Below are 27,487 nucleotides of genomic sequence, written 5' to 3' on the forward strand. Positions count from 1 at the left end.
CATTATGCACTTAGCTTGACTCGGTACACAGGGCCATATCTTTGAGGATCTTTTAGTTTTCAGGCCTTTCCCTAACAGGCTTGAGTCATCCACTTCCAATCTCCAGTACAGGCGCAGTGAAGCTTATTTGTCCTATTTCTTAGTTTGAGATGACAATAATTCTTTTCTTTGTTCTTATTTCCTGCTCTATGTCCCATTGATATAAAATTTTCTTCCAGCATGTTCAGTTTTCCTTTTTATTAGGATGTTCAACATCCTGTTTTTATTCATTTATTTATTTGCAAGCAGAAAGAGACAGAGAGAAGAATACAGAGAATGGATGCACCAAGACCTCCAGCAACGCATATAAATGCCAGACACATGTGTCACTTTTTGCATCTGGCTTTACGTGGTTACTGGGGAATCCAACCCATGTCATTAGGCTTTGCAGGCAATGTCTTAACTGCTGAGCCATCTCCCAGCCCCCACCTGTTCTATTAATTCTTCGGTAAGGTTTACTTTATAAAGTTTATCTTCTAGTTCATATCATTTAGTCACAATCCTAACTTGGGTGTTCCAAAAGTGCTTCATAAGGAGAATGAGGAATCTTCTGCTCTGCAAACCTACTCTCAAGTGCCGATCTCAAGAAGTAGCACTTCCTGAGTGTTGCTGGGAGAGGGTAAGGCATGATGTTCTTTGCTTCAGTCACACTACTGCTGAGAGGTTTTGCATCTGCACTTACAGTACTTTTCATTTGCTTCTGTGTTTTCTGGTTTTGACATCAAAGTGACCTTTCTAAAGACCATCACTGCCTGGTTTGATTTCTATTGTCCATGTGCTCCTAGTCTAGGCCAAAACTAGAACCTGTTGCATTAATTCTTAGTCCTTCACAGGACAAAAACCTTCAGTGCGAGTGTAACAGGACAGTGTTTGAGGGTGGGGGAGAGGATCATGGGAAGGACCTACTAATCCATAATGTTTCTATGCTGAGATATTCCTCAGTTTAGGTATTACATCAGAACATCACCAGGTACTTTTGTGAGTCAGCTACCATGAGCAGTTGCAACAAGATCCATCTCTTCTATTTAAATTCAAGCCACCCTCCAACCTCACTGGGTAGTCAAACATCTTCTGAGTCCCTCAAGTGGCTTTAAGGGTCAGAAATTATTCAGAAAGTTTGACGGATAAATGAATGAGGGAATGAATGGTTGTTCCACAAACTTTCACTCCTCCAAATGCTTCCGGCTCTTTTCACATAAAGACCTCCTTGGGATCACATATGGAGATTGGTTAGCATCCTGACAGATTCTGAAGCAAGAGTGAAAGAAAGCTGAGCAGAGGTATCCATTCAGTTCCCAGCTTTTTAGTAGGTGATGATAGGAAGACATTCTGCAACCTCATTGGAAAAAAAAATAAATAAATAAATGAAAGAAACCTAGGCTTTGATAGGTTTTCTGGAATGCTTCCTCTTATTAAATCCATTGGAGTTGCTTTGCTTTTTATGGTCATTTTTTTTATGGTCATTTCCTGGAACATAAAGTGAAGCAAAGTCCACAGAAATCAGAGTGCTTTCCACAAGTTGCTAGGTGGATTTAAAGTAATTGAATTCCAGGAGAACATGGAAGGCCTATTCACTCATTTTTTTTCTTCCTCACCAAATAAATTAGAATGTGTATTTTTTAAAAAAAAAAATCAATCAAACAAAACCCTTGAGCTTCTTAAAGGAAAATATTAAGGTGAGGAGGATTGTGTGAATTTATAAAGATCATTCCTGCTTTTACATTATTCATGTTAAGAATAAGGATGGGGGGGGCTGGAGGGATGGCTTAGTGGTTAAGGCATTTGCCTGCCAAGCCCACGGACCCAGGTTAGATTCCCCAGGACCAATGTCCTCTTTCTGTGTCAGATAAATAAATAAATAAAATTTTTATAAAAGAATAAGTATAGGGACTGGAGGGATGGCTTACAGGTTAAGGCACTTGCCTGCAAAGCCAAAGGACCCAGGTTTGATTCCCCATGACCTATATAAGCCAGATGAACAAAGTGGCACAAGTATCTGGAGTTTATTTGTAGTGGCTGGAGGTCCTGGTGGACTCATTCTCTCTCTCTCCCTCTGTCTACCACTGTCTCTAATAATAATAATAAAATTAACCACTGGGATGACCTAAAAGGCAATATTGTGCCTAGAAGTGACAGAGGACTGTCCAGCACTGAAACATCTCTATCACACCCTCCAAGGGTCAGAGTCCATTGTAGAAGAGGTGGCAGAATCTTAGAATGTAAGAGCCAAAGGAAGAGTACCATTCCTTACAATGCAACTTGGCCTTGATATCTTTGCAGTGCCTAGAAATACCTTCACAAGACCCTCATAGTAGGAGAAAAAGATGATGCCATCAAAATAAAAGAAAGGTGGGGCATGGTGGTGCATTCCTTTAATCCCAGCACTCGGGAGGCAGTGGTAGGAGGATCACTGTGAGTTCAAGGCCACCTGAGATTATATAGTGAATTCCAGGTCAGCCTGTACTAGAGTGAAACCCTACCTCGAAAAACCAAAAGAAAAAAATAAATAAATAAAATAAAATAAAATAAAAATAAAAATAAACCCTGGCCCAACTCAAATCCTACTTAGAAGAGACAAAGAATCAAAGAGCATAACCTTCATTACTTTGAATTTTATATGAAATTGGAGCTTATTTGATGGCAGAACTAGGGGAATGCTTGTGTTCACGGTTGTTGATATACGGTGTACACGAACGATCATTTCCACCAGGGTGGGGGGGTGGCGGTGAGGAGACTAAGTCTCAGATCCTCCAACCAAGATGGCTGCTAAAGTAGGATAAGAAAACCTCTGCAGAAAAAAAGCAATGTACTCCAGTATGCCCTGGGGCTGATAAAATCTTTCTAAGTGATAAATTCAGGTGACTTTACTTGCTCTAAGGAACTGTAAGGGGGCGGGGGAAGAGTGCTAACTCTCTGCATTTATGAATTACCATAGGACAACCCAGTTTAGACAGTTTCAGCTCCAGAAAGCTTAAAGCCAGTTTATGATGGTAACCAGTTCACATTAAAACCCATTCTTTCCTATTTTCCTGCCTCCTCATTCTGTTCGGGGAGTACCAGCCTCTCTACATAATTATTGGGGACTCTGAGTCAGAGGTAACAGCTGGGTAAAGAAAAGCAACACCATGTAAGAAATTACAAAGAGGCAAGCCTTGTTCATAGAGTTTTGAAGGCATCCCAGGCTGTGCCTGTTCAATTCAGTGTGTACATACGCACTAATGCCAGGCAAACATCCACTGAAAGGCCCAAGAATTCAGAAGCTCAGAAATACTATCACGCTCCAAAGGGAGCTTAAGCGGGCCACCTGCATACCTCAAACTCCAGGTTTTACTCTCTGTCAGAAGCAAGTAAAGAATCCCTCTTCTCATTGTATCAGAGCCCACTCCTAATATAAAACTAGGTAAAAGGGCATGAGATAGCCCTCAAGGATGGGAAATGAGTAATAAAGTGAACCACTTATTTGGTTTCTGTAAATAGCCTGCACCATAAGCCTTAATAGCCCACACTGTAAGCCTTAGTAGCCTACACTGTAAGCCTTAGTAACTCGCACCATAGGCTGTAGCAGCCTGCCTCAGACCACCAAGGTCATAGGAGGCTGATACCATACTCTGTTACCCCCACCTAAGGAATTGCACAAGTGCTGACCTCCAAGGTCACAGGAGACTGATACCACACTCTGCTACTCCCACCCAAGGACCTGCGCAAACGCTGACCACCAAGGTCATAAACTAATTGGCTTAGAAACTATGGGGTGGCACCAACTGACTGGCTAACATCCTGCGGGGCTCCTAATATTAGAAAATGATTGGTCTAAGGCACAGGCTTTATTAGAAACCCTATAAAAACTGTCCTGTTCCTGCATTCAGGGCTCTGCAGTCCTCTACCCCTGTGCGGTGTACGACTGTGGGCCCCAGCGCGCTTGGAATAAAATCCTCTTGCAGTTTGCATCAAGACCGCTTCTCGTGAGTGAGTGATTTGGGGTGTCGCCTTATCCGGGCAGAGCGTGGGGACCCCCTGTGGGGGTTTTTTCCTACACCACACCCTCTGCTTCACCGCAGGCTTGTGGCAGTCTGTTTTGCTCATTTGGAATATTACAAGAGCCTACAATATCATTATCAATCTGTTCACAGAGAGCTTTAGTCTAAGGCAGACATCATGGAAATTCACAGGGATGCACCACTTTCAACAGAAAGGCCAACTGTGTCACATGACAACACAGTGTTCAGCCAAACCAGCCTGGTCACCCACCAGCACACATAAGGAAGTGGTTCGGACAGTTTAGTTTACTTTTAAGCCATTCCTGGGTCCTGATGATTCCTGATAAATCACACCATCCATTGGGTTCTGGACTCAGGGAAGAAACTTTCCTTTGGGGACGTGCAAACTCCTAAAGTTCTTCCCGGTTTCCCCAGAGTTCACTGCTCCAGCCTCCTTGGATTTCCTGGGCTTTGCCAGGGCATCACCTTAAGTTGGGCTCAGACCTTCCAGAAAGGCGACACACCGGCCCCTCCCGGTGGTGGTGGGGGAAACCAGGGAGGGAGGAGGCGGGGCGGAGAGCCGCGCGGCGCGGTGACGTCATGACGGAGCGCCGCTCGCGCCGCCCGTCGCCAGGGGACGCTCGCGAGTCGGGTCTCTCAGGCAACCACAAGCTCCGCCCCCTCCGCCCCCGTAACCTTTAGGCTGCGCGGGTTCCGGGTCCCCGGCTCGCTCCCCGCCCCTGCCCCGAACCCTGGGCGACCCCTACGCCGGGCCTGTCGGCACCCCGAGCGAAGATGGCGGCGGCCGACGCGGCGTCGGCGGAGCTGGTGATCGGCTGGTGCATATTCGGCCTCTTGCTTCTGGTAGGGGGAGGCGCTTGGAAGTGGTCCCAGGGTTTGGAGTGGCGGGAGGATGAGGAGGGGCGGAGGCTGCCGCTGGCCTGTCCCGGGGCCCCGGAGACCCTGCTGGCCCCGCCCTGCTCTCAGCTCGGCCCTCCAGGGTCCGAGCGCGGGCAGCCGCGGCTGGCCGGCGGCCTGGCTTCCTCCGGGCGGGGACGTCCTGGAAACCCGCCCTCGCCCGCGTGGGAGCGGCGGTGGGCTGGGGCCGAGGCCGCGGGCCGCGCTCGGATGTGGGGCCTGGGCTCCGAGCCCGCGCGGGGGGCGGCGCCGCAGCGCGCCTGCGGTCTAGCGGGCGTTGCTTGTTGACCTGCCTGGCTTCCCATATGTCTGTCTTTTCATGCTCACCGCCCTTGGTTTAGTCAGTCCACAACCTTCCATGACCATTATGTCATCTACCTTGGTGACGTGAGAGGCTCATTCTAGTCGCTTTGCCAGGTCAGAGCAAGGGATGGGGCAGGGTGTACTGTTTGAACTCAGGTGCCTTCACTTCCAACCATGTATTTCTGATTATTCAGTGTTCCCAAATATTGACTAATGGCCTAAAGTGGTTGGTGACTACGTTCCTACGAACTAAACCGATCCATTTGGCTCTATACTGCTCCACCTTGTCCAACTCTCTGTCTTCACCCTGTCTTGTTACTTTTTGAATGTGTTTTGACTTCTTGAATAACAAAGCAAGCCAGAGTTATTTGATTTAGTTTGTTAGTGTCTGACACGTGTATAGTTCTGCTCATAAATTTATCCTAATAACAGTTTTTCATAGGATTCTATATACACACATAAATCCCCCCAACATCACACACATTGCATTTGTTTAGTTACTACTACACACACCAAGAGGGAGGGCTTTTTTGTTGTTGTTGTTAACACCTCTTTCATAGATCCCATTACACTGAAACCTGCTTACTCTCCTGCCTGGAGGACCTGGAGAATCCAAAGGCTGGCTGTGAGAGGGCCTTCAGACCCATCCACCCACTCCTGTTGTTGGAGCATTCACTGGATCTTCCAGTCCATCGGATTCAGTTTCTTTAAAAGAAAGCAGGCATGGAGCCGCTATTCAAGTCTAGTGGGAGTATCTCAGCTGTGATTAATGAGCAAACATTTAAAATACTGCAGTTTTGCTTTAAAGTGTAGGGTACAAATGAAATAATGTGTGACTTTTAAGCAGGCTTGAAGACTGGTTGGGGAAATGTGATTCTTGAAACACGAAGTATAAGCATTCAAAGACAAAATGCGAGTTTGTAAATGAAAAGTTTGAAGAAGAGAACAATGTTGAAAGACAGAATTGAAGTAGACTTTGGATGGTTGAAAGGGGAGAGATTTTAGTTGAAATCATAGTGGGAACAACATGGGAAGGGAATTAGAGGACTTGTTTGTGGAGTGGAAAGATAAGCAGCAAGGGCCATTGTTTAACTTTGTGTAAATCTGTGTGTGTAGATCAGAGGTCTATGTCAGTTATGTTCTTGAAATCCTTTCCTTATACTTAAATCTTTAAGACTGAGTTTCTCACTGAACCTAGCGCTCATCTGTTGGGCTAGAAAAACTAGCCAGCAAACCCTAGAGAACTCTTACCTGTCTCTGCCTCCCAAGGGCTGGGATTATGGGCATGGGCTGCCATGCCTTGCTTTTGCGTATATGCTGGGAATCCCATCTCCTCAGCCCTAAGAGAATATTTTTACTGAAGTATACAAATAAAATCTAGTTTCAGGGCTGAAGTGATGGCTTAGCAGTTAAGGCACTTGCCTGCAAAGCCAAAGAACCAAGGCTTGATTCCCTAGTACCTGCATAAGCCACATACACAAAATGGCCCATATATCTGGATTTTGTTGACATTGGCTGGAGGCCCTGGCATGCCCATTCTCTTATTTCTTTTTCTCTCTCAAATAAATAAAATATTTTTTAAAAAATCTAACTTCAAATGTCTGCAGTCAGAAGTAGAAGACTATATTAGATACATGTTCTTTGCTATTACACCAAATGCAACAAGTGCAAGCTTCTTAAAATCCTGTTGGTTTATGGAATCTGAAACTGAGCATTTTGTTTTATTGCATTACAACTCCATTTGTTGCAGTCAGGTTTGTGTTGCTGGCAGAAATCGCCCAACCAAGAGTAGCTTGTGGGGAAAGGGGTTTATTTATTTATTTTTTTTAAAATTTAATTTATTAGTTTTCTTTTCAGTAAATACAGGCAGTTTGTTACCATTGTTTAGGCTCATCTGTGATCTACCTCCTCCCATTGGACCCTCCTTGTTGATGTAAATGGGTCGTGCATTGTGGAGTTAGCCCCCAGTTATTGGTATGATAAATGTCTCTGCAAATCATGACCCAACATGTGACTCTGACTTTCTTTCTGCCCCCTCTTCTGCAAAATTTTCCTGAGCCATGTTGGGTTCATTTTTGGTCTGCTTCAGTGCTGAGGTGTTGGGGGCCTCTGAGGCTCTGGCTCTCTGATTTGGTAGGAGTTGATTTTTCTCTGCGTTGGTCTCCTTCCCCTTTGTGCTGGTATCCGGTTCACAGGAAAACATCACCCTTGCTTGTTTCACCAGTTGTCCTTAGTTTCAGTTGGGCGCCTTTTGAGGTATGTTGGGGCAGCTCTCTCCTTAGGATCTGCATCTATCTGAAAAAGAGAAGCAGATTCTCCAACGAAGAGTAAGTTAGCACCCGGAAAATTGAGATAACACTTACTTTTTTGATAGACAGTTTGATAGGTGTAGGCCATCTTAGACCCCGTGATTGATGGTAGCTTGATATTGTAGAGTGGGCTTGTGTTTGGGTATGGTTCTGACTTGTTTCCCAGCTCCAGCTATGGGTCTAGTACCACTGAGGGGATCAGTTAGCCAAATCAAGAGCAGTTGGTTCCTCACCATGGCTGTGTGCCACTATTGCACTTGTGTGGGCATCACATCAGGTTATTTGTTGCTAATTAGGTTAAACAGTGAGTTGATTGGACAGATCTTGGTCATTTCCCCCAGTCGCCTATGTAGCACCTTCTGGCACTAGACACGCTGACTGTCTGGGGACTGACTCTCTCCTGGCTTCCAGCCATGTCATTCCATTTTACGCGTCAGCTGTGTATGGAGTCTTCAGCAATAGGGTCTTACCACTGGCCTTTGGTGGGTCATCAAGTACTCTGACAGAAGTCTGTCATTGTTTTGGGAAACCTTGTAGGTTTCTCTGATCAAAAGCTCATTGTGGATGGTAGGCCCAAGCTGGAACTGGGGATTACAGGTCAGTGTCCACTAAGAAATTGAGGAAGAACATAACTGATATACACGAGTTAGAGAGGAGAGAGATAGAGGGGAGGGGGGAAGAAGGAGGGAGGGAAGATGTAGAAGATTTAGGTTAGTGAAAAGGGGTTTATTTTGGCTTACAGATGTGAGGGGAAGCTACATGGTGGCAGGGGGGAAACAGCAAAATGAGGAGAGGGTGGACATCACCTCCTTGCCAATATCAGGTGGACAACAGCAATAGGAAAGTGTGCCAAACACTGGCACAGGGAAACTGGCTATAACACCCATAGCCACTGCTCCCACAACAATACACTATCTCTAGGAGGCTTTAATTTCCAATTGCTATCAGCTGGGGAGACTAGCATTTAGAATACCTAAATTTATGGCGACACCTGAATCAAGCTGCCACATCCATTAGTGCAAGTTGCAGTTTGAATGGGTCTTTAATCTTTTACCCATTCATGCTTTCATAATGTTATAAATGTTGGCCATGTATAAAATACTGCTTAACTGAGTTAGGTGCATCTTCAACGTAGGGATGCATTTCATTGCAAAATAAAAATCTCATTCAGGGTTGGAGTGATGGCTCAGTGGTAAAGTGCTTGCTATGCAAGCATGAGGACCTCAGTTTGGATCCCCAACACTTGTGTAAAATGCAGAACTGGGTGTTGGGCACCTAAATCCTAGAGCTGAGGAATGAGAGAGGAGGATCCTATATGGTGAGTCTAGGGTTCAGTGAGAGACCCTGTTTCAATGACTGTGACACTAAGGTGAGAGAATGATTGAGGAAGACATCTGATGTTGAACTCTGACCACCACACCCGTCACATGCACATACATAGGCACCCACAAGTATACTAAAAAAATAGCACATTAAATCATCACAGATTTTATTAGAAATGCCTCTCAAACTTCTAAGTCTTGAAAAATTGTCAAGCTAAGAGCAGTGGCTACAAACTTTTCAAAATTCTACTTGTCATTTAAAAGGTTAAATTTTATCACTAGTAACAAATACATTCAATTTTGTTTCAAAGTGGTGGCCTTTGTTCATTTGATAAAATCTGAAAATCCCAAGTTTGCATCATATTTTTTTTTTACCTATATATGTATTTATTTTTGCCAAAGTGCAAAATAGTATGGCTTGATGATTTGGCTTTGAATTCTTAAATATTGAGGCACTTTTCCAGGTAACTGATCACACCTTGGTACAAAATATGTTTTACAAATGTGGATCAACGTTTAATAAAATGAAGATTTACTGCTCTTAACAAGCACCATCTTGTTGCTCCTGCTATTGTTGTTATTGTTGTTTTGAGTGTGATGGTAAAGAGTGAAATGACTGCTGGCACACTTTCGTCCATTGTCCTCATTTATGAGAGTACACCAGCAGTTTTACTCACTGTGGCTTATAAACCATGAGTGCAAATGTCAAAACAGTATAAGAGGCAAATGACACAGTATTATGAAAATCTTTGAATCTTCAGAAAAAGTTTCAATGATGAGCAGGATCTTGGAGACTTCCTACTTTGAGAACTACTGTCAGTTTGCACTAAAGGATGGCAACTGCTGGTCCTACTTTTGTGATACTTGCCGAACAGAATGGACTTTTTTTTTTTCTTTTTCTTTTTCTTTTTCTTTTTCTTTTTCTTTTTTTCTTTTCTTTTCTTTTATTTATATATTTGAGAAAGAAAGGGGAGAGAGGGAGAGAGAGAGAGGAAGGAAAAGGCAAGTAGAGAGACAAAGGGTGCACCAAGGCCTCCAGCCATTGCAAATGAACTCCAGACATATGCCACCTTGTGTGTCTAGCTTACGTGGGTACTGGGGAACTGAACCTGGGTCTTTTGGCCTCGTAGGCAAATACCTTTCTCTTCAGCCCAGTTTCTCCTTATGATGAATAAAGTTGATTTCTCATCTCTTAGTCTGTTTACTGTATCAAATGTAAACCTTTTCACTTAGCTACCACAGTCCTTAATAATTTGGCTTCTATCACCTTGTAATCACACTTAGCTTTACTACAGAGACACACTCCTTATCTGCAAAGCAAGTTTATTCTTGTTCCCAAAAGTGTGGTCATCACCTCGCCTGCAATTTAACAAGACCCAGGAAGCATCTCTGCTCATTAGTTTGATAAACACTTTAGTATTCACATTGCTTTCTGTCCCCATTGGTTCTCAGCCTTGGTCACTCATTAAAACCATCTAGGGAGCTTTAAAATCTCAGTACCTAGACTAATTAAACCAGAATCTTTTGAATGAGATAGGAGAGGTATTCAAAACCTCTAAAAAGTTTTTGATACTAGGGTTTTTTGAAGTAAAATGCTCTAAGGTGTTATTTCATATGATATTTAATAACAATATCATTGATAAGCAGTTGCTATGGCAGCACTGTGGTAACCTACACCCCATTTAATCCTGATAAGTGACTAGCAAAGTTCTTATTCCCATTTTATAATTAGGACACTTGATTCATTTTATGATGTAGTTAGCCATATTATAACTTACACATACACACACACGCACACACACACACACACACACACACACACACACACACAAAGTCTTTGAAGTTCTCTTAAAACTTTAGAGCAGGAGCAATGGTTCAGTGGATAAAATATTCTCCACTTAAGCCAGAATACCCAAGTTCTATCCTCAGACCCCACGTAAAAAGACAGAACCTATGGAGACCTTCTGTAATCTCAGAATTCCATGGAAAGATGGAAGGTAGGGAGAATTTTCTAGAAGCTGTTGGTAAGTGCAACAAATAGAACAACAGGAGAGTGAGAGGGAGGAAAATCCTGTCTTTCAAATGAGGTGGAATGATGAGGACAGACCTGAAAAGTTGTCTCTGATATCTACACATGTGATATGGGACGTGCATGTCATGTTCATACAAAAATATGCACATGAGTACACATCAGATCACACAAACAATAAATAATTAAGAATCCAAAGAAACAAAATGGTACAGGGATTTTAGACCTCAAAGTCAGAACATACGGATTATTCTTTCTGTTCATTGTTAGTTTTTCTGCTTGACATCTTAGGCCTTCCTGTGTGATCATACTTTTTTACTTTGTAAAAGAACAGATCTTTCATTTTAAAAATCCAACATGAAATGTATTGAACCCTTTGTGTCATATACTAAGTATAGACAGACAAGGTTCAGCTTCCAGTGGACAAATATGACAGCTATTTAAAACATTTTGTTATAATTTTTGTTTATTTTTATTTATTTGAGAGTTACAGGCAGGGAGAAAGAGGCAGAGAGAGAGAAAGAGAGAGAGAGAATGGGCGTGCCAGGGCCTCCAGCCACTGCAAACAAACTCCAGATGCGTGCACCCCCTTGTGCATTTGGCTAACGTGGGTCCTGGGGAATTGAGCCTCAAACCGGGGTCCTTAGGCTTCACAGGCAAACACTTAACCACTAAGCCATCTCTCCAGCCCATTTAAAACATTTTTGACTTGATATTAAACCATCTATTATGTATTAATTTAATGTTTTATTTATGGAAAATAACTTCCTTAAAAAATAAATAATGAACTAAAATTTGGGCCTATATCTTTTTTGCTGTTTTTATTTGTTTGTTTGCATATTTTGTTCCTATATCCCACTTCTATGGTCTTTTTACTCATTTTTTTCCTGACCTCTATAGCTAATTGAAATACAGTAATGACATAGAACTTTGATGGATGCTTATTATTCCTACTCAGGCTTCTGAACTTGATTCCCAGACAGAAAGTAAAGATTATCTTGAAAGTGAAAGGATAAAATGAGGCTTTTGTCCTTTCCTTAGAAGACTGGTTCTCATGGTTGGCCCAGATTTTAGTTCTCGGATAAGCCCCATGCAAGGAGGAGCCTCACTAATTGACTTGATGTCATGTAGGGAAGGCATAAAGGTATTTAACAATCATACAGTGTTGGTGCCAGGTTCGTTTTGCTAGCAGAAAACACCTGAACAAGAGCTACTTGTGGGGAAAAAAAAAAAGAGTCTATTTTGGCTTATACACTTGAGGTGAAGATCCATGATGACAGGGGAAAATGATGGCATGAGCAGTGGGTGGACACCACCTCCTGGCCAACATCAGGTGAACAACAGGAACAGGAGAATGTGCCAGACACTGGTAAGAGGAAGCTGGCTATAACACCTGTAAGCCTGCGCCCAACAATACACTGCCTCCATTAGGGCTTAATTCCCAAATTGCCATCAGCTGGGGACATGGCATTCTGGACACCTAAGTTTATGGGGGACACCTGAATCAAACCACCACACAAAATGATTCTGATACACAGTCAAGGCTGAGAACCACTGACTTAGTGTATATCTGCCACCCACTTATGACTGAGGAGAGTATGAGTGCTCAGAACAGTCACTTAAATAGTAGCTGTCTCAACTAGGAACTCAGCAACATGAAGATTTTCAGGCTCCACACCAGACCTCTTCGTTCTGGATCTGAAGCCTCTTTAATGTGAACCTGCTTTAGCAAACATAACCTCTGTGTGACCCTGATGCCCCTCCCTGCAGTCCTGTGCTCTATCGTTGGCACTAGAAAGGCCTTAAGAGTACCTTCTTCCTTAAGAGATGCCAACTTCAGTGCCTCTGGGTACGTTTCTTTCATTGGAAAATGTATTATGCACATGAATTCATTTTTAGTGTTAACTTTTCCTTGTTTAATGTCCTTTAGAGATTGTATTCTTGTGATTCTGTGGTGATTACTAGCAGTTAATGTTTATCTGTGAAGTGTATGAACAGAGCAGAAGTTAATTTCTGTCCAACTTGTATCCTGTGATGATTTAGTAATAAGTCTACAATAGCACAATGTCTATTTGCAGAGATCTGTGGGGCAGGACAAGGGATTCAAAGCTAGTTATCATTATGTCATTGGTGTGAACATTAATATTTCTACTGTGAGGTCATTTGTAAGTGAGCACAGTTATTAATAATTGTGTGTGTGCATTCATGAGATAGGCCTTGGAAATCCTTTCTTGAACAAATTAATGAGTGGTGTGGGTTTTCCTTACATGTGTACAAAAACCTTTAACTGACATAAATTTTCAAAGTCAACATTCAACATTTCATTTTGTTCTATTTCAGGCTATTTTGGTATTCTGCTGGGTATATGTTCGTAAATATCAGAGTCAGCGGGAAAGTGAGGTCGTCTCCACTATAACGGCCATCTTTTCACTGGCAATTGCACTTATTACGTCAGCACTTCTCCCCGTGGATATATTTTTGGTTTCTTACATGAAAAATCAAAATGGTACTTTTAAGGTAAGTGTAACACTATGTAATTATTTTTCCTTTCATATTCTTAACATTTGTTTCATCTTAGCAGTCCAGTGTATTTCATGTTTTTTTTTTTTTTAATTTTTTCATCTGGGAATAAGTAACACTAGAAATGAAGGTAGGGGCTGAGAACTCACTATGGCCAACTAGAAGCCCACTTAACTAATGTAGGAGTCATCCATTCAACAACCCAGCATACCTGAAGACCATTGTGTTAATCTGTAAATATTTTAACTAATCCTAGGAGGCCTTTTTTTTTTTGTTCATAATTTCCCTGAAGCGTATCTGATTAAATTAATGTCATAAATAAATAATTTAGAAGGGCTTAATTCATGGCAAAGCTTCTCTCTATGTGTTTCATAGAGTTTTATAGTACAATGAGAAGACTACTAGCCTGGGAATAATAAGACTTGAATTCTAGTTCTGACTCAGCTCTCAGCCATATGACTTTGGTCAAATACCTTGAACTTTCTTTCTTTTGGGCTCCTCATTTTAAAAATGAAGGGTGTAAACTAGAATATTTCCAAGTTCCCTTTCAGTTGTGCAGATGACTTCTGTTTCTGCTTAGTTCCAGCTGCTGTGGAGCAGCACTCTATTGTTACAACCTCGGTGTCTAGTCATGGAAGTTAGTGGAGTGAAGTAGTAGTATCTCAGTCATTTCAGTCATGAAGAATGCTTTAATATATCCTGAATTTGATCCAATGACTTGAATACTTTCACAGCTTCTTTTGTACCTAGGTTTAGGTCTGTTTTGACTGTTCTAAGCTACAATTTCTATTTTTCCATAGAGCAGTCTTTCAATTAGTAATTAACTAGGCACTTAGTCTGTGCCAAACTGTAATACCTTGAAGATGGCACGTAGTATCTATTGAGTATTTATATGTCAGTCCTTGTGTTAAGTAGTTTACATATCTTTGCTTCCTTTGATCTCTTAAACAACCTCTTGAGATACTTAGTATTATCCTTGGCTTCATGGAAGAAAACCTTGAAAATCCTGTAGGGAGAATTTGAACCTTTGTAATCTGACTCCAGAGTTCCTGGTATATTCACATAGCTTAGTAAATAGGATGCCTGTCAATCAGTGTTTTTTTTTTTCTCATTTAAACTTAATTTCCATTTGTGTTTTAGGTTGAAGTATTTTAGGGGAAAAATAGGTATCTTTTTGTATTATTAAATTTTCTGCTATTTATTATTGGGCAAGGAGTAATGTGCCCTTAATAATTGTGGACATCGGCAATTAAATGGTTGATTTTAATATTATGAGGTTATTTCCTCTGAGAAATAAGTGTCATTTTGAATTAAATTCCATAAAATGTTTAATTTTTTATACCTGTATCTAGCACTGTTTCTTAGATACATGGTTTTGACATTGTAAGAATGCCTGGATATTTTTATTTTAATATAATATAATTCAAGATGTGCAACATACAATCTTTTAGGATTTTTCTTTTAGAAACCTGTATAATTTATATACAACTCTTCAGTTATAGTAGAACCAGCATAATTATTCTGTGTATAATTCATGTTTGAATTTGGAAGTTATTTTTAGTTTTGAATGTTTAATGATGCAGGTTTGGGGGTTCAGGAAAGGACCCCCAGTTTTGGGTCCTATCTTTTTATTTTATTTTATTTTTTTGTCTGAGAGAGAGGGAGAGGCAGCAAATAGGCACACCAGGGCCTCTGGCAACAGAAATCAAACTTCAGATGTGTGTGTCATCTTATGTGCGTGTGTGACCTTTTGCACTTGCCTAACCTTGTACATCTGGCCTGTGTGGGACCTGGAGAGTTGAACATGAGTCCTTAGGCTTTGCAGGCAAGTGCTTTAACTGCTATGCCATCTCTCCAGCCCCCTTACCCTATTTTTAATAAAAATTGATTAAAAAAAAAAAGTAGGGCCCTTTTTTTTTAACCTATGTAATCCAGATACACAAGGTGGTGCATGTGTCTGGAGTTCATTTGCAGTGTCTAGAGTCCCTGGTGAGCCCTTTCACTTGCTCTCCCTCTCTCTCTATCTCTGCTTCTTTCTTTCTCAAATATATAAAATTTTTAAAAAGGGGACTGAAGAAGAATAAATTAGCAGGGCGTGGTGGTACATGCCTTTAATTCTAGTACTTGGGAGGCTGAGATAGGAGAATTGCTGTGAGTTCAAGGCCAACCTGAGACTAATTCCAAGTTAGCCTGTGCTAGAGCAAGACCCTACCTTAAAAAAACAAAAACAAACAAACAAAAAAACAAGGATAAATTGTGGATTGTTTTATTTAGGGAGGGATCACAAATTTGGGGGTTTATTTAAGATTTTGGAAGAAGGTTAGAGCAGAGTCATAAGCAGGTGGAAAGTAGGAAACATGTTCATGTGGCAAACACAGCATAGTCCATGAGATTCATTAAAGAGAAATTGAGGTTTATAGGGAAAGACTGGAGTGGAACCTCAAGCATTTGGCAGATAGAACCTAGACACCCAGCATCCACCCTAAGATTCCCCATGGAATAAAGTTAAGAGGGCATACGGTGGTGGCTTAAGAAAGAATAACAGGCAAAATATCAAAGCAGAGACCAAAAAGTTCAGTTGAGAAATGAGTAGTAAAGGGAGTTATACCCCCAAGTTTAGAGAAATTACACAGGTATCAGGCCCATAGGGAGCACCCATGTGGTAGATGTGGAGCACGAGGAAAATACATACTTGGTAGATTCAAAGACCAGAGGAAAGTCATACATGTAATTGAGGTGAGCAGTTAATTCAAAGAATGAAGCTAAGGTAAGCAGAAAATTACCTAGTCTAAGAAACAGTACTCTTCCCCCACATAGCTAGGTTGCATGTGTATAAGCAGAAATCACAATAGCTAGGGGATGCAAAGAGAAAAAAAGAAAAAGAGCTGAAAGAAACAACCTTTGTAGTTGACTGAAATTGTATTATTTCCTCAGATTCAGGTATGCAAAAGGAAGACCTGATTGGTTTGTAGATTTAAAGGGACATACTTTAGGGCCAGGCCACCTGGGTGATGACAGCTGCCTATCTAGAATTCCATTCCTGCCAAGTGTTTTGTTCATGCTAGGGTGAGGTAGGATTGGTTTTCTCTGCGCTTCAGTTCCTAACTGAAACTGCCTAAAAGAAGCTAGTTTCCTCCCATTTCTCCTTCAAATTTAGGTAAATAGATAGATACAGAGAGAGTTATATGTGGTGGTTTGATTCAGGTGTCCCCATAAACTTAGGTATTCTGAATGTTAGTCTCCTCAGCTGATAGCAATTGAAAATTAAAGACTCCTGGAGGCAATGTATTGTTGGGGGTGAGCTTATGGGTGTTATAACCACTATCTCCTTGCCAGTGTTTGACTCTCCTGTTGTTATTGTCCACCTGATGTTGGCCAGGGAGTGATGTCCAACCTCTGCTCATGTCATTTTCCTTACCATCATGGAGCTTTCCTCCTGAACCTGTAAGGCAAAATAACCCCCCCCCCTTTTTTCCCACAAGCTGCTCTTAGTTGGGTGATTTGTGCAAGCAGTGCGAACCTGACTGCAACAGTAAAGTGGTACCGAGGAGAGGGATTGCTGCTAGACACCTGACTGTGTGGCTTTGGCCTTTTGGAGCTGATTTTCAAGAGAAGTGTGGAAGGATTTGAAACCGTGGCTTAAGAGACGCCTTGCAGTGCTGTTAAGTACAGCTCAATTAACTATTCTGGTCAGAGTTGAAAGATCTGAATGCAGTAAGAACTATGGACTGTGAGGTTTGGCTTATGAGGGTGAGAAAACTTTGAGTGGACTGGGTTAGTAGTTTGTGTGAGAGGCGTGCTGTTATGCTGTGTCCAGAGAAGTTGTGCAGGGTTGCATTGCATAGAAATGGTCTGGTGTGAGCAGAGGTACATGGCACAGAAATGAAATCATTGCACTGAGACTTCTGTCCATTCAGTTGCAATTGAGAGATTACAACCTTTGAGATTGGGCCAGCTGACCCGCAATGGGGCAAAAGGAAGATTGTAGACTCCTTTGAAGAGAGTCTGAGTGCTCAAGGAGTGTCCTGTTCTTCAGAGTCTGCTTTAGTCGCCCCCTGGATTAACAAATTGGTACCCTGCTTGGTATTATGGAGTATTAGAAATGCAGGAAAGAGAGAGTCAGTGTATTTGCAACTCGGTCTTGTGTTTTGGAAATGTCCAAGGGCAGTGTGAAGCAGGCTTGCTGGATGCCTGCATGGAGACCCAATGAGGCCATGAGTATGAACTGTGGGTTGCAGTGGAGACCCAGTGGAGATGCCAGGACCACATTGTGGCTGCTAAGGAAAGCTGCCTGCCCTGATAAACTTTTCCAGGATTGTGAGTCACCTAGCTGGAGGGGTGGAATTGAAACTCCAGAGAATTGTTGATGGTTAGAATTATCAGACTTGAGGACTTGTTACTGGTTAGAGTTGTTGGTCTTCGAGCTACAGAGTTTGATGTTTGCCTTGTTGAAATCTTGTATTGGTTGAATATTTCTTTGCAATGCCCAATGCCAACTTTTGCAGTGCGAATGTTAATTCTGTGCCATTGTGGGATTTGGGGAATTTTTTTTTTTTTTTTTTTTTGGTATTATGGCTCAGTTGAAAGACCATGGATTATGGGGATATATGAACATCATTGGAATTTTAAAGTTGGATGAATGCATTGCATTTTAAGTCATGTATGATTATCAGTTTATGAGGGCCAAGGGTGGAATGTGGTGGTTTGATTCAGGTGTCCCCCATAAACTTAGGTATTTTGAATGCTGGTCTCCCCAGATGATAGCAACTGGAAATTAAAGATTCCTGGGGGCAGTGTATTGTTGGGGGTGGGCTTGTGGGTGTTATAGCCAGTTTCCCCATGACAGTGTTTGGCACAATCTCCTGTTGCTATTGTCCGTCTGATGTTGGCCAGGGTGATGTCCACCCTCTGCTCATGCCGTTGTTTTCCTGCCATCATGGAGTTTTCCCCTTGAGCCTGTAAGCCAACATAAACCTCTTTTTTTTTTTTTTTTTTCCCCACCACAAGCTGCTCTTGATTGGGTGATTTCTACCAGCAATGCAAACCTGACAGCAACAATATAGATATATAGTAGAAAAATGTCTTGAAACTTCTAAAACAAGTGTTTCTTATGAACTTCTGAACTTTCTCTTTGATTAGTAGTTTGTTGCTCATGCATAAATTAGTAGTTTCTTTCTGGATCTTTGTTCTGTTCCATCATTTCTTCTTTCTCTCTCTCTCTTCTTTGTTCCCCTCTTCATTTTGTCTTTATTTAGTTCTTTACTTTTTTTTTTTTTTTTCTCAGTGCTAGGAATGCAACCCAGGGCTTAACATGACAGTCAAGTGCTCTACTAATAAGCTATACTGAGACCATACTTTTCATTTTATTTTAAATTTTTAAAAAAAATTGTTTGTTTATTTTTAAGCAGACCAAGAGAATGGGCACACCAAAGCCTCTAGCCGCTGCAAACAAATTCAAGATGCATGCACCATCTTGTGCATCTGGCGTTATTGTGGGTACTGAGGAATCGAACCTAGGTCCTTAGGCTTTACAGGCAAGCACCTTAGCCACTGAACCATTTTTCCAGTCGTTGTTTTTTGTTTTTTGTTTTTTTTTTTTTAATTTGGGAGATCTCATTGTACTTGCCTGAACAAGATTTGAAGAATCTTCCTTCTGGCTGGGGATATGGTTCAGTGTCAGAGCCCTTGGTAGGCATATCTAGGGCTCTGGGTTTGAACTCTAGCAGCCTTTTAGCCCCCCAAAATTGTCTCAAAGAATGAAAAATAGGTACTTGTTTAATGTCCTCTAACAAAAAACACATAGTTATACTTAATGTGCTTACTTCATATTTATTAAATACATTCATAGCATAAAATCAGTAATTAGAAGGGAACAAAATCCATATTTTCCCCAGTTTTATCAGTAATTAGAAGGGAACAAAATCCATATTTTTCCCAGTTTTTCTACTACATAAGAGGCATTTGAAATATTGTTAAACTTGTAAAACAACTGTAGGTTTTTCTTTGGTCTACATTTTCTTTATGTGATTCCAGCTTTATTTACTTAGTGTCTTCTCTTAAATAGTGTAGCGGGTCTGTTTGCTTGTTTTAGTGGGGAGGTGAGATGAGGTTCTCATTTTGTAGCCCAGGCTGGCCTGTAATTCTCCATGCTCTTGGCCTATTATATATTTTCAGTGGCGGTATTCAAGGGAAGTGGAAGCGCCGAGGAGCACTTAGGGAGTTAATATATGGGTGGAATTTAGATCTATAGATGGACTAGAACCTGATCAGTCAGAAAGAACTTAACATTGGATCACGGATTGGTGCACCCTGTTACACAGAGGCAGCCAAAGGGAAGAATCTCCGCCTGCTACATAAGAAGGAAGATAGAAGACGAAATCAAAAGAGTAGGTTTCAGCAAGAGAGAACATGGGTTTTTTAAAATTTTTATTTATTTTTAAAAACTGTTGATTTGAGAAAGAGAAAGAGAGATAAAGTCAGAGGCAGATAGAGAGAAAAAGAATGGGCCCTCCAGTGGCTGCAAAAGAACTGCAGATGCATGCACCATCTTGTGCATCTGGCTTACATGGATCCTGAGGAATTGAATCTAGGTCCTTTGGCTTTGCAGGCTAGTGCTTTAGGCTTTGCAGGCTGGCATTTTAACTGCTAAGCCATCTCTCCAGCCCACGGGTTCATTTTTGATTGATGTTGAGAGGTTATGTGAAAGGTGAAGAGAACTGATTTCAGGTGACCACAAAGAATAATCAATAGGAGGGTTGGTCAGGCTGAAGTGGGTTAAATGTCTGCAGTGTGGAGAAAGTGGGATCTGGAATGTTGCCAATGTTTTAAAATTTAGAAATTTTTTTCTCTATTAAAGGGTGACGTGAGGTGATAGAGAGGTGCTTGTGTCTGTAATGGTATTTATTTCCTTTCAATTAATGGAAGTTATTAGGGATGTATACTTTAAGAACCAATAAGGGTAGCTGGGGAGATGTCTCTGGTTAAAGTCACTTGCTTGCAAAGCCTGCCAGCTCAGGGTTCATTACCCAGCACTCACATAAAGCCAAATGCACAAAGTAGCTCATGTATCTGGAGTTCATGTGCCGGTGGCAAGAGGCCCTGACATGTCTTTCTCTGTCCTCTTTCTCTCTGTCTCTCCCCTTACAGATATATAAGGCAAAAAGAAATAAAAGATTTACAAAATAAAGACTCAGTAGAGAGGGGATGTTTTCTGAGAGATAAGAAGGGTATCCTTATAAATATAATGTCCTTGATCAGACTAAGGATTTGGAGAGCTCAATAAAAGGGTTGCTCTAAAGAAAGTATGTGCCCTCTTATTGCAGTCAGGTTTCTCGTTGCTGGCAGAAATAACCTGACTAAGAGCAGCTTTTGGGATAAAATGGTTTTATTTTGGCTTACAGACTTGAGGGGAAGCTCCATGATGATAGGGGAAAATGTTGACATAAGCAGAGGTTGGATGTCACCCCCTGGCCAACATAAGGTGTTCAATAGCAACAGGAGAGTGTGGCAAACACTGGCAAGGGGAAATTGGCTGTAACACCCATAAGCCCACAATACACTACCTCTAGGAGGCTTTAAATTTCCAATTGCCATCAGCTGGGAAACTAGAATTCAGAACACCTAAGTTTATGGAGGACATCTAAATCAAACCACCACATTCCACCCTTGGCCCCTGTAAACTGATAACCATACAAGATTTAAAATGCAATGCATTTATCCAGTTTTAAAAGCCCCCAAAGTTTTTATCAATCCCAATGATCTTCAAACATTCCTATAGTCCAAGGTGTTTTAACTGAGCCATAATAACAAAAAATCTCCCCCCCAAACTCAAAATGGCACAGAATAAACATTCACACTGCAAAAGATGGCATTGGGCATTGCAAAGAAATACTCAAGCAATACATGATTTAAATAGGGCAAACACTAAACTCTGTAGCTTCAAGTCCAACAACTTTAGCCAGTGACAAGTCTCGAAGTCTGATAATTCTAACCAACAAGTCTCTGGAGTTCCAATTCCACCTCTCCAGCTAGGCTACTCACAGTCCTGGAAAACATCATCTGGTGCTGGTAGCTTTCCTTAGCAGCCATCTCATGGTCCCAGCATCTCCACTCGGTCTCCACTGCCATCCACATTCATCCTCATGGCTCCATTGGGTCTCCAAGCAGGCGTTCAGCAAACCTGCTTCACACTGCCCATTGTCCTTTCTGAAACACAAGACCGTGTTGTAAACTCAAGTTTCAAACTCAGTGGCCCTTTCTTTCCTGCATTTTCTTATATTCCACAATACCAAGTAGGGTGCCAATTTGTTAATATGGTGGGTGGGGGGGGAGGGGATAAAGCAGACTTTGAAGAACTGGTCACTTGTTAAGCACTCAGGCCCTTTCAAAAGAGTCTACATTCTTCCTGTTGCCCCAGTGCAGGTCAGCTGGCCCAATCTCAAAAGTTGTGCTCTCATTTGCAGGTGAACAGGCAGCACTTAACCCAAAGATTGCATTTTTTCTGTGCCATATCCCTCTGCTCAAACAAGTCTGTTTCTACACAAAGCAACCCTGCACAGTTTCTCAGAACACAGGCATAACAGTAGGCCTCTCACACAAACTGCTTCTAGCCTAGTCCCGACAAAGCTTCTTTTCACCTTTGAAGCCAAACCTTACACTCCATAGTTCCACAGCATTCAGGTCTTGCAACTCTGACCAGAATAATCCATCAGTCTGTACTTACAGCACTGTAAGGTGTGTCTTAGGCCAAGATTTCAAATTCTTCCATAGTCTTCTTGAAAATCAGCTCCAAAAGGCCAAAGCCACACAGTCAGGTATCTAGCAACAAATGACACCACCCTACTCTTGATACTAACATTACTGTTGCAGTCAGATTCACATTGTTGGCAGAAATCACCCGACCAAGAGCAGCTTTTGGGGAAAAAGGACTTATTTTGGCTTATAGACTCGAGGGGAAGCTGCATGATAGCAGGGGAAAACAAAGACATGAGCAGAGGTAGGACATCACCCCCTGGCCAACATAAGGTGGACAATAGCAATAGGAGAGTGTGCTAAACACTGGCATGGGGAAAGTGGATGTAACACCCATAAGCCAACTCCCCGCAATACACTGCCTTCAGAAGGCTTTATTTTCCAATCAGCTGGGGAGACTAGCATTCTAAATACCTAAGTTTACTCAGGACACCTGTATCAAACCACCACACTGCTGAAGGAAGGTGGGCCTGGAATTTGGTTACAGATATAAGTAAGGTTTAGATTTAGTAGTACATTGAGTGAGCACCTATGCTTTATCTTCAGATTCTTTCAGAGACTTCAAGTAAGTGATTTTCTACCATTAATATTTTGTGCTGGATAATTGCTTTCTGGGGAAGACTCCTACACCTGATGCTATAGCACTCTTAATTCTGCCCCCCCCCCCACCTGCCAAACTACCTCTAATATCTCCATATATCGCCAAATGCTCATTGAGAACACCTTGTCTTCTGACTAAGACCCACTTACCCAAGCTGATATAAATTGCCTTCAAGTAAAGAGTGATGTTGGAGTTAAAAGTTGGACAGAAGGTTTCAAAAAGTCATTTTGAAGACTACGGAAGGGGATTTACATATTTGAAGTCATCTTGAAGAACAGGAAAGGGGATTTACATATTTGACATTCACATATTTTCTGCTGAAATATTCTGATTTATTGGCCACTAGTAGTAGTTTTTGACTGTCTTGCATTCCTTTCTGTTTTAAATAACTAAAGTTCCTTTTAACTTTTACTTTGGGAAGCAACAGTTAATAAACACATAGGTGGCATAGCAGTTTGCAAAATGTATAAGGAAAGTTACATAAAGTAAGCTTTCCTGACAATATATCAAAACTCGGAGGCAATAAAGTATATAAAAGCCAAATACACTAATTGTACTTGAGGGATGTTATATATTTTACACATACTTGTAGCATTGAAATAATAACAGTAATTCTAGTCTATTTCTCAAGAATTGGTCAGACAGTGGATACCAGCACAAGGGGGAAAGAAAACCAACACAGAGAAAAATCAACTCGTACCAAATCAGAGAGCCCAAGCCTCAGGCCCCCAACACCTCATCACTGAAGCAGACCAAAAATGAATCCAACATGGCTCAGGGAAATTTTGCGGAAGAGGGGGCAGAAAGAATGTCAGAGCCACATGTTGGGTCATGATATGCAGAGACATTTATCCTACCCATAACTGTGGGCTAACTCCACAATGCACGACCCATATACCTCAACAAGGAGGGGCCAAAGGGGAGGGGTAGGTCACGAATAAGCCTAATAATGGTACCAAACTGACTGTATTTGCTGAATACAAAACTAATTAATAAAAAAATAAAAATAAAAATAAAAGAATTGGTCAGACAGAAGTACCTTGTAAAGTGAAGAGTGTTAACGTTGAAGGATTACACTTAAGACTTTTTGCTTTATTTTCTTTTCCGAGAGACTGGGCTGTTCTGCAGTTGTGTAGTTTTTGCCTTTTTAGAGGTCATTACTACCCTTTGGGGTTTATCATTAAAGTATAGTAATAGGGAAATTTCATTCTTTTAACTATTAAAGAACTTTAAAAATTGTATAACCCCTTCCCAGCACCCTCTTTTGTCCCCCCCCATTCCTGTCCACTGAATCCTTTCTTCTTTCTATGTGTTCCTTTTTCTGTCTTTTTTTTTTTTTTTTGTCTTGTCCTGCCTGACAACATGTCTATGGGTATAGTATCATGCAGGTCTTGTTCAGGTAACAACAGCTGCTATGAAGTCATAAGTGTGTGATCCCTTTGTGTCTGAAAGACAAGCACCCCTCACTATATCCTTTACCTCTTTTTTTTTTTTTTTTTTTTTTTTGCCACCTCTTCCACTGTGTTCCCTGCACCTTGGAGAGTATGATAGACATGTCTCATTCAACAGTCAACTGTCACTTCTTCAGTATTTTCATGAGTTTTGAGTCTTTCTAGAGTTACCATCATCTGAAAAGAGAAACTTCTCTAACCAATAGTGAGATCAATATTGACATGTGGGCATAAATAAAAATATTTAGGGGCATTTTGTTGTGCACAGTATATCTGTTTAGCCCAAAATAGTAATACCTTTCTCTCTAGGCCTTATGACCTACTTAGCTGTAGCCTTTTCAGGAGGTTTTTAGTACCAGGCATGAATTCCCTCCCATAGAGTAGGCCCTAAATTCCCTTAGAGAGCATTTGGTTATTCCTGTAGCAGAGATGTTGCCATTGCACTAGTGGGTGCACCATGCCATTTGTGTAGCTAGCAAGGTCCACCGCTGGTAAAGCCTGTTGGTGGCTTTTCTCTCCCAGCATGCTCTGTGGTACTTTAAAGCATGTAATAGCTGGTCAGCAGGAGAAGTTTTCTAGCTTGGTTTCCCAGTGTCCTGCAACTAAAGCATTGGTTGTCCTCAGCAGTAGGATCATAACATCTTAGTTCTTGTGGGCATTGAGGAGTCTTGGCAATGGCTTGTATTATTTGGGGAGCCTCAGGGACCTCCCTGACCAACAACTCACTGGAAGGTATCCAACTCTAGGCACTGGGTTTTTTCTGTAACAACGTGTGGATTTTGGGTGTGGATTCACTCCTAAGAGTACTTCTGCCCAAATGCTTTATGTTTTTTAAACATACATAGGTTTTTTTTTTGTTTTTTTTTTTTTTCCGAGGTAGGGTCTCACTCTGGCTCGGGCTGACCTGGAATTCACTATGGAGTCTCAGGGTGGCCTCAAACTCTCGGAGATCCTCCTACCTCTGCCTCCCGAGTGCTGGGATTAAAGGCGTGCGCCACCACGCCTGGCTCTACATAGGTTTTTAAAACAGCTAAGAAAAGAAGTATGTTTCCATATGATTTATTCGTATCATTTTTAGTTTTGTTAGTTTAGTTTAGTTTAGTTCTCACATAAACAGAGCTTAGGGTTTTATACAAAAGATCTGTCATTATACCTTAATTGCTGACTCAGGTATGTATAGAATATTTTTTCCATTTAAAAGATTAATTTAAATTACATTTTATATGTTTAGCAAGTCAACACTTAAGAGATAAATACAAAGAAGTTTCTATTAACTTTTAGGGATTTTTTTTAAACAAAATGTGAATTATATTTGTATTAACTATTTTGTGTGAATATGACAAAATACCTGACTGAAACAGCTTGAGGGAGGAACAGGTTTAGTTTAGCTTACAGCTCTAGATGATCACCTTAACCCAAATACTTGAGCTTGTCGTCATGGTGGCAGGAGCATAAGGCAGAAGAGTGCTGTTTACTTAGTGGCTAATCAAGAGGCAAAGAAGGGAGAATAAGTGTAGCCTTGCCAGGGCCCTCTAAGCCCATTGGATGGTACCATCTACTTTTTGTGGGGGCATCACCCTCTCAGTTCATTCTCTTGGGAAATGCCTTCACAGACATACCTCACTGATCTCAACTCTAAATGTAGCCACATTGACAATGAAAATGAACCGTCATAATGCCCATATCTCCTTCGTGAAATAGAAATAAGATCTATCCATCTCTGTATTAAATTTATCACTGTCAGGGCTGGAGAGATGGCTTAGCCATTAAAGCACTTGCCTATAAAGCCTAAGGACTTAGGTTCGACTCCCCAGTATCCATCTAAGCCAGATGCACAAGGTGGTGACACATGTCTGGAGTTCATTTGCAGTGGCTGGAGGTCCTGGTGTGCCCATTCTCTCTCTTTCTCTCTGCCTCTTCCTCTCTCTCTCAAGTAAATAAATATATAAATAAATATTTTAAAAATTCATCACTGTTGTCTGCTGTTTGCTCTTAGTACTAAGTATGGACTCCTATGACCCACACGTCCCTCCAACATAAGTCTTTCCTTTTCCTCTGTCGCTTGCTTCCTGCTCCTTCTCAAGAACTCCATGGATCTGGACTTAGCTTCCTAAAGTTTTCTCCAAGCCTGCTGTGTACATTTCTTTTTCTCTCTCCTTTTTTTACTATCGTTTTTCTATTGTCCTGAGACTTGACTTTACTTTCTTGAGGCCACATTTTTGGTAATTTTGGATCTTTAGTCTGAGTGAGGTACCTTTTTTTTATCTTTGTATTGCCCCTGTATTGTGTTGTTGTCTCTGAATTTATTATTGAAATACATTTGTTCACTTGTCTGCCTCTTCAGAGCCCATATTTTCTTTAAGTTAATGACAGACTCTAGAGATGATATCCAGCTGTATTATCTTAAGTAGACTTGTTAGGAAATGAATGCCAAAATTAATATTTTTATTGTTTCCTTTTAAACTTAGGACTGGGCTAATGCTAATGTCAGCAGGCAGATCGAGGACACTGTACTGTATGGTTACTATAGTAAGTATCTTACAGTTGCATTTTTTATTTGATAACTAGATTTAAAATACAGCTACATATTAACTTTTAATGTTGATGTCGAATATGAGATTGCAGTTTTCTAGAACCTGGAATAAATTATTGTATATTTTTCATGTACATTTTAAAGTGCTTTACCTTATTTTGGTTTGTTTCTGACACTGCTTTGGGGGGCTTCAATTAACTGACTTTAAATTTCATGTCTTTTGTTAGCATTATCAATTTCCCAGAATTGTACTCTTGATTTAATATCTCGGTTTTCTATAATTTTCTTCTAAGTACTGGCAATAGTAGAGTGCACACTGGTGTTTTTACCATCAAATTCACTTTGACCCAGGGGTTATGGTTGCTTGCTGCCTCCCTTGGTCCCTTCCTTCTCTTTCCCAGTATTAGTCTATAACAGCTCTGATCATTACCCAAGTGCTTCTTTGTTTCCTTGGATAATAAATCATGAACCTTACAATTTTATAAAAAGTAATGACTGCAGATTTAAGAAAGGGATGCCATTTTATTTTTCATCAAGATGTTGAATAAGATTTCAGTAAGATATTAAATTGGAAACAAAAAATAAACAGAAGTTTGATGCAATAATTTATTTTCAAGGCAGTCATTGAATTTTAATTTAGTTGTTTGGGTTCTTAAGTATGCTTTTTCTTCTGACCTAAAAATCCATAAGACACATGAAATTTTATTCTTTGTTAAAAGTTTTATAAGGATTTT

General features: G+C 41.0%; 1 protein-coding gene across 1 annotated transcript in view; it reads left to right on the forward strand.

Moving 5' to 3' along the window:
- Positions 1-4,726: 4,726 nt before the first annotated feature.
- The window catches only part of Lmbrd1 (LMBR1 domain containing 1), a 102,959-nt gene continuing 80,198 nt past the window's right edge, over positions 4,727-27,487 (forward strand). The window contains exons 1-3 of the mRNA XM_004653065.3: positions 4,727-4,880; positions 13,238-13,414; positions 26,689-26,749. Coding sequence (XP_004653122.1) covers positions 4,812-4,880; positions 13,238-13,414; positions 26,689-26,749 — 307 coding nt within the window. The 5' untranslated portion in view covers positions 4,727-4,811. The remainder of the gene's footprint in view (positions 4,881-13,237; positions 13,415-26,688; positions 26,750-27,487) is intronic.

Source organism: Jaculus jaculus, chromosome 8, assembly GCF_020740685.1.
Source record: "Jaculus jaculus isolate mJacJac1 chromosome 8, mJacJac1.mat.Y.cur, whole genome shotgun sequence".
Classification (NCBI taxonomy): Eukaryota; Metazoa; Chordata; class Mammalia; order Rodentia; family Dipodidae; genus Jaculus; species Jaculus jaculus.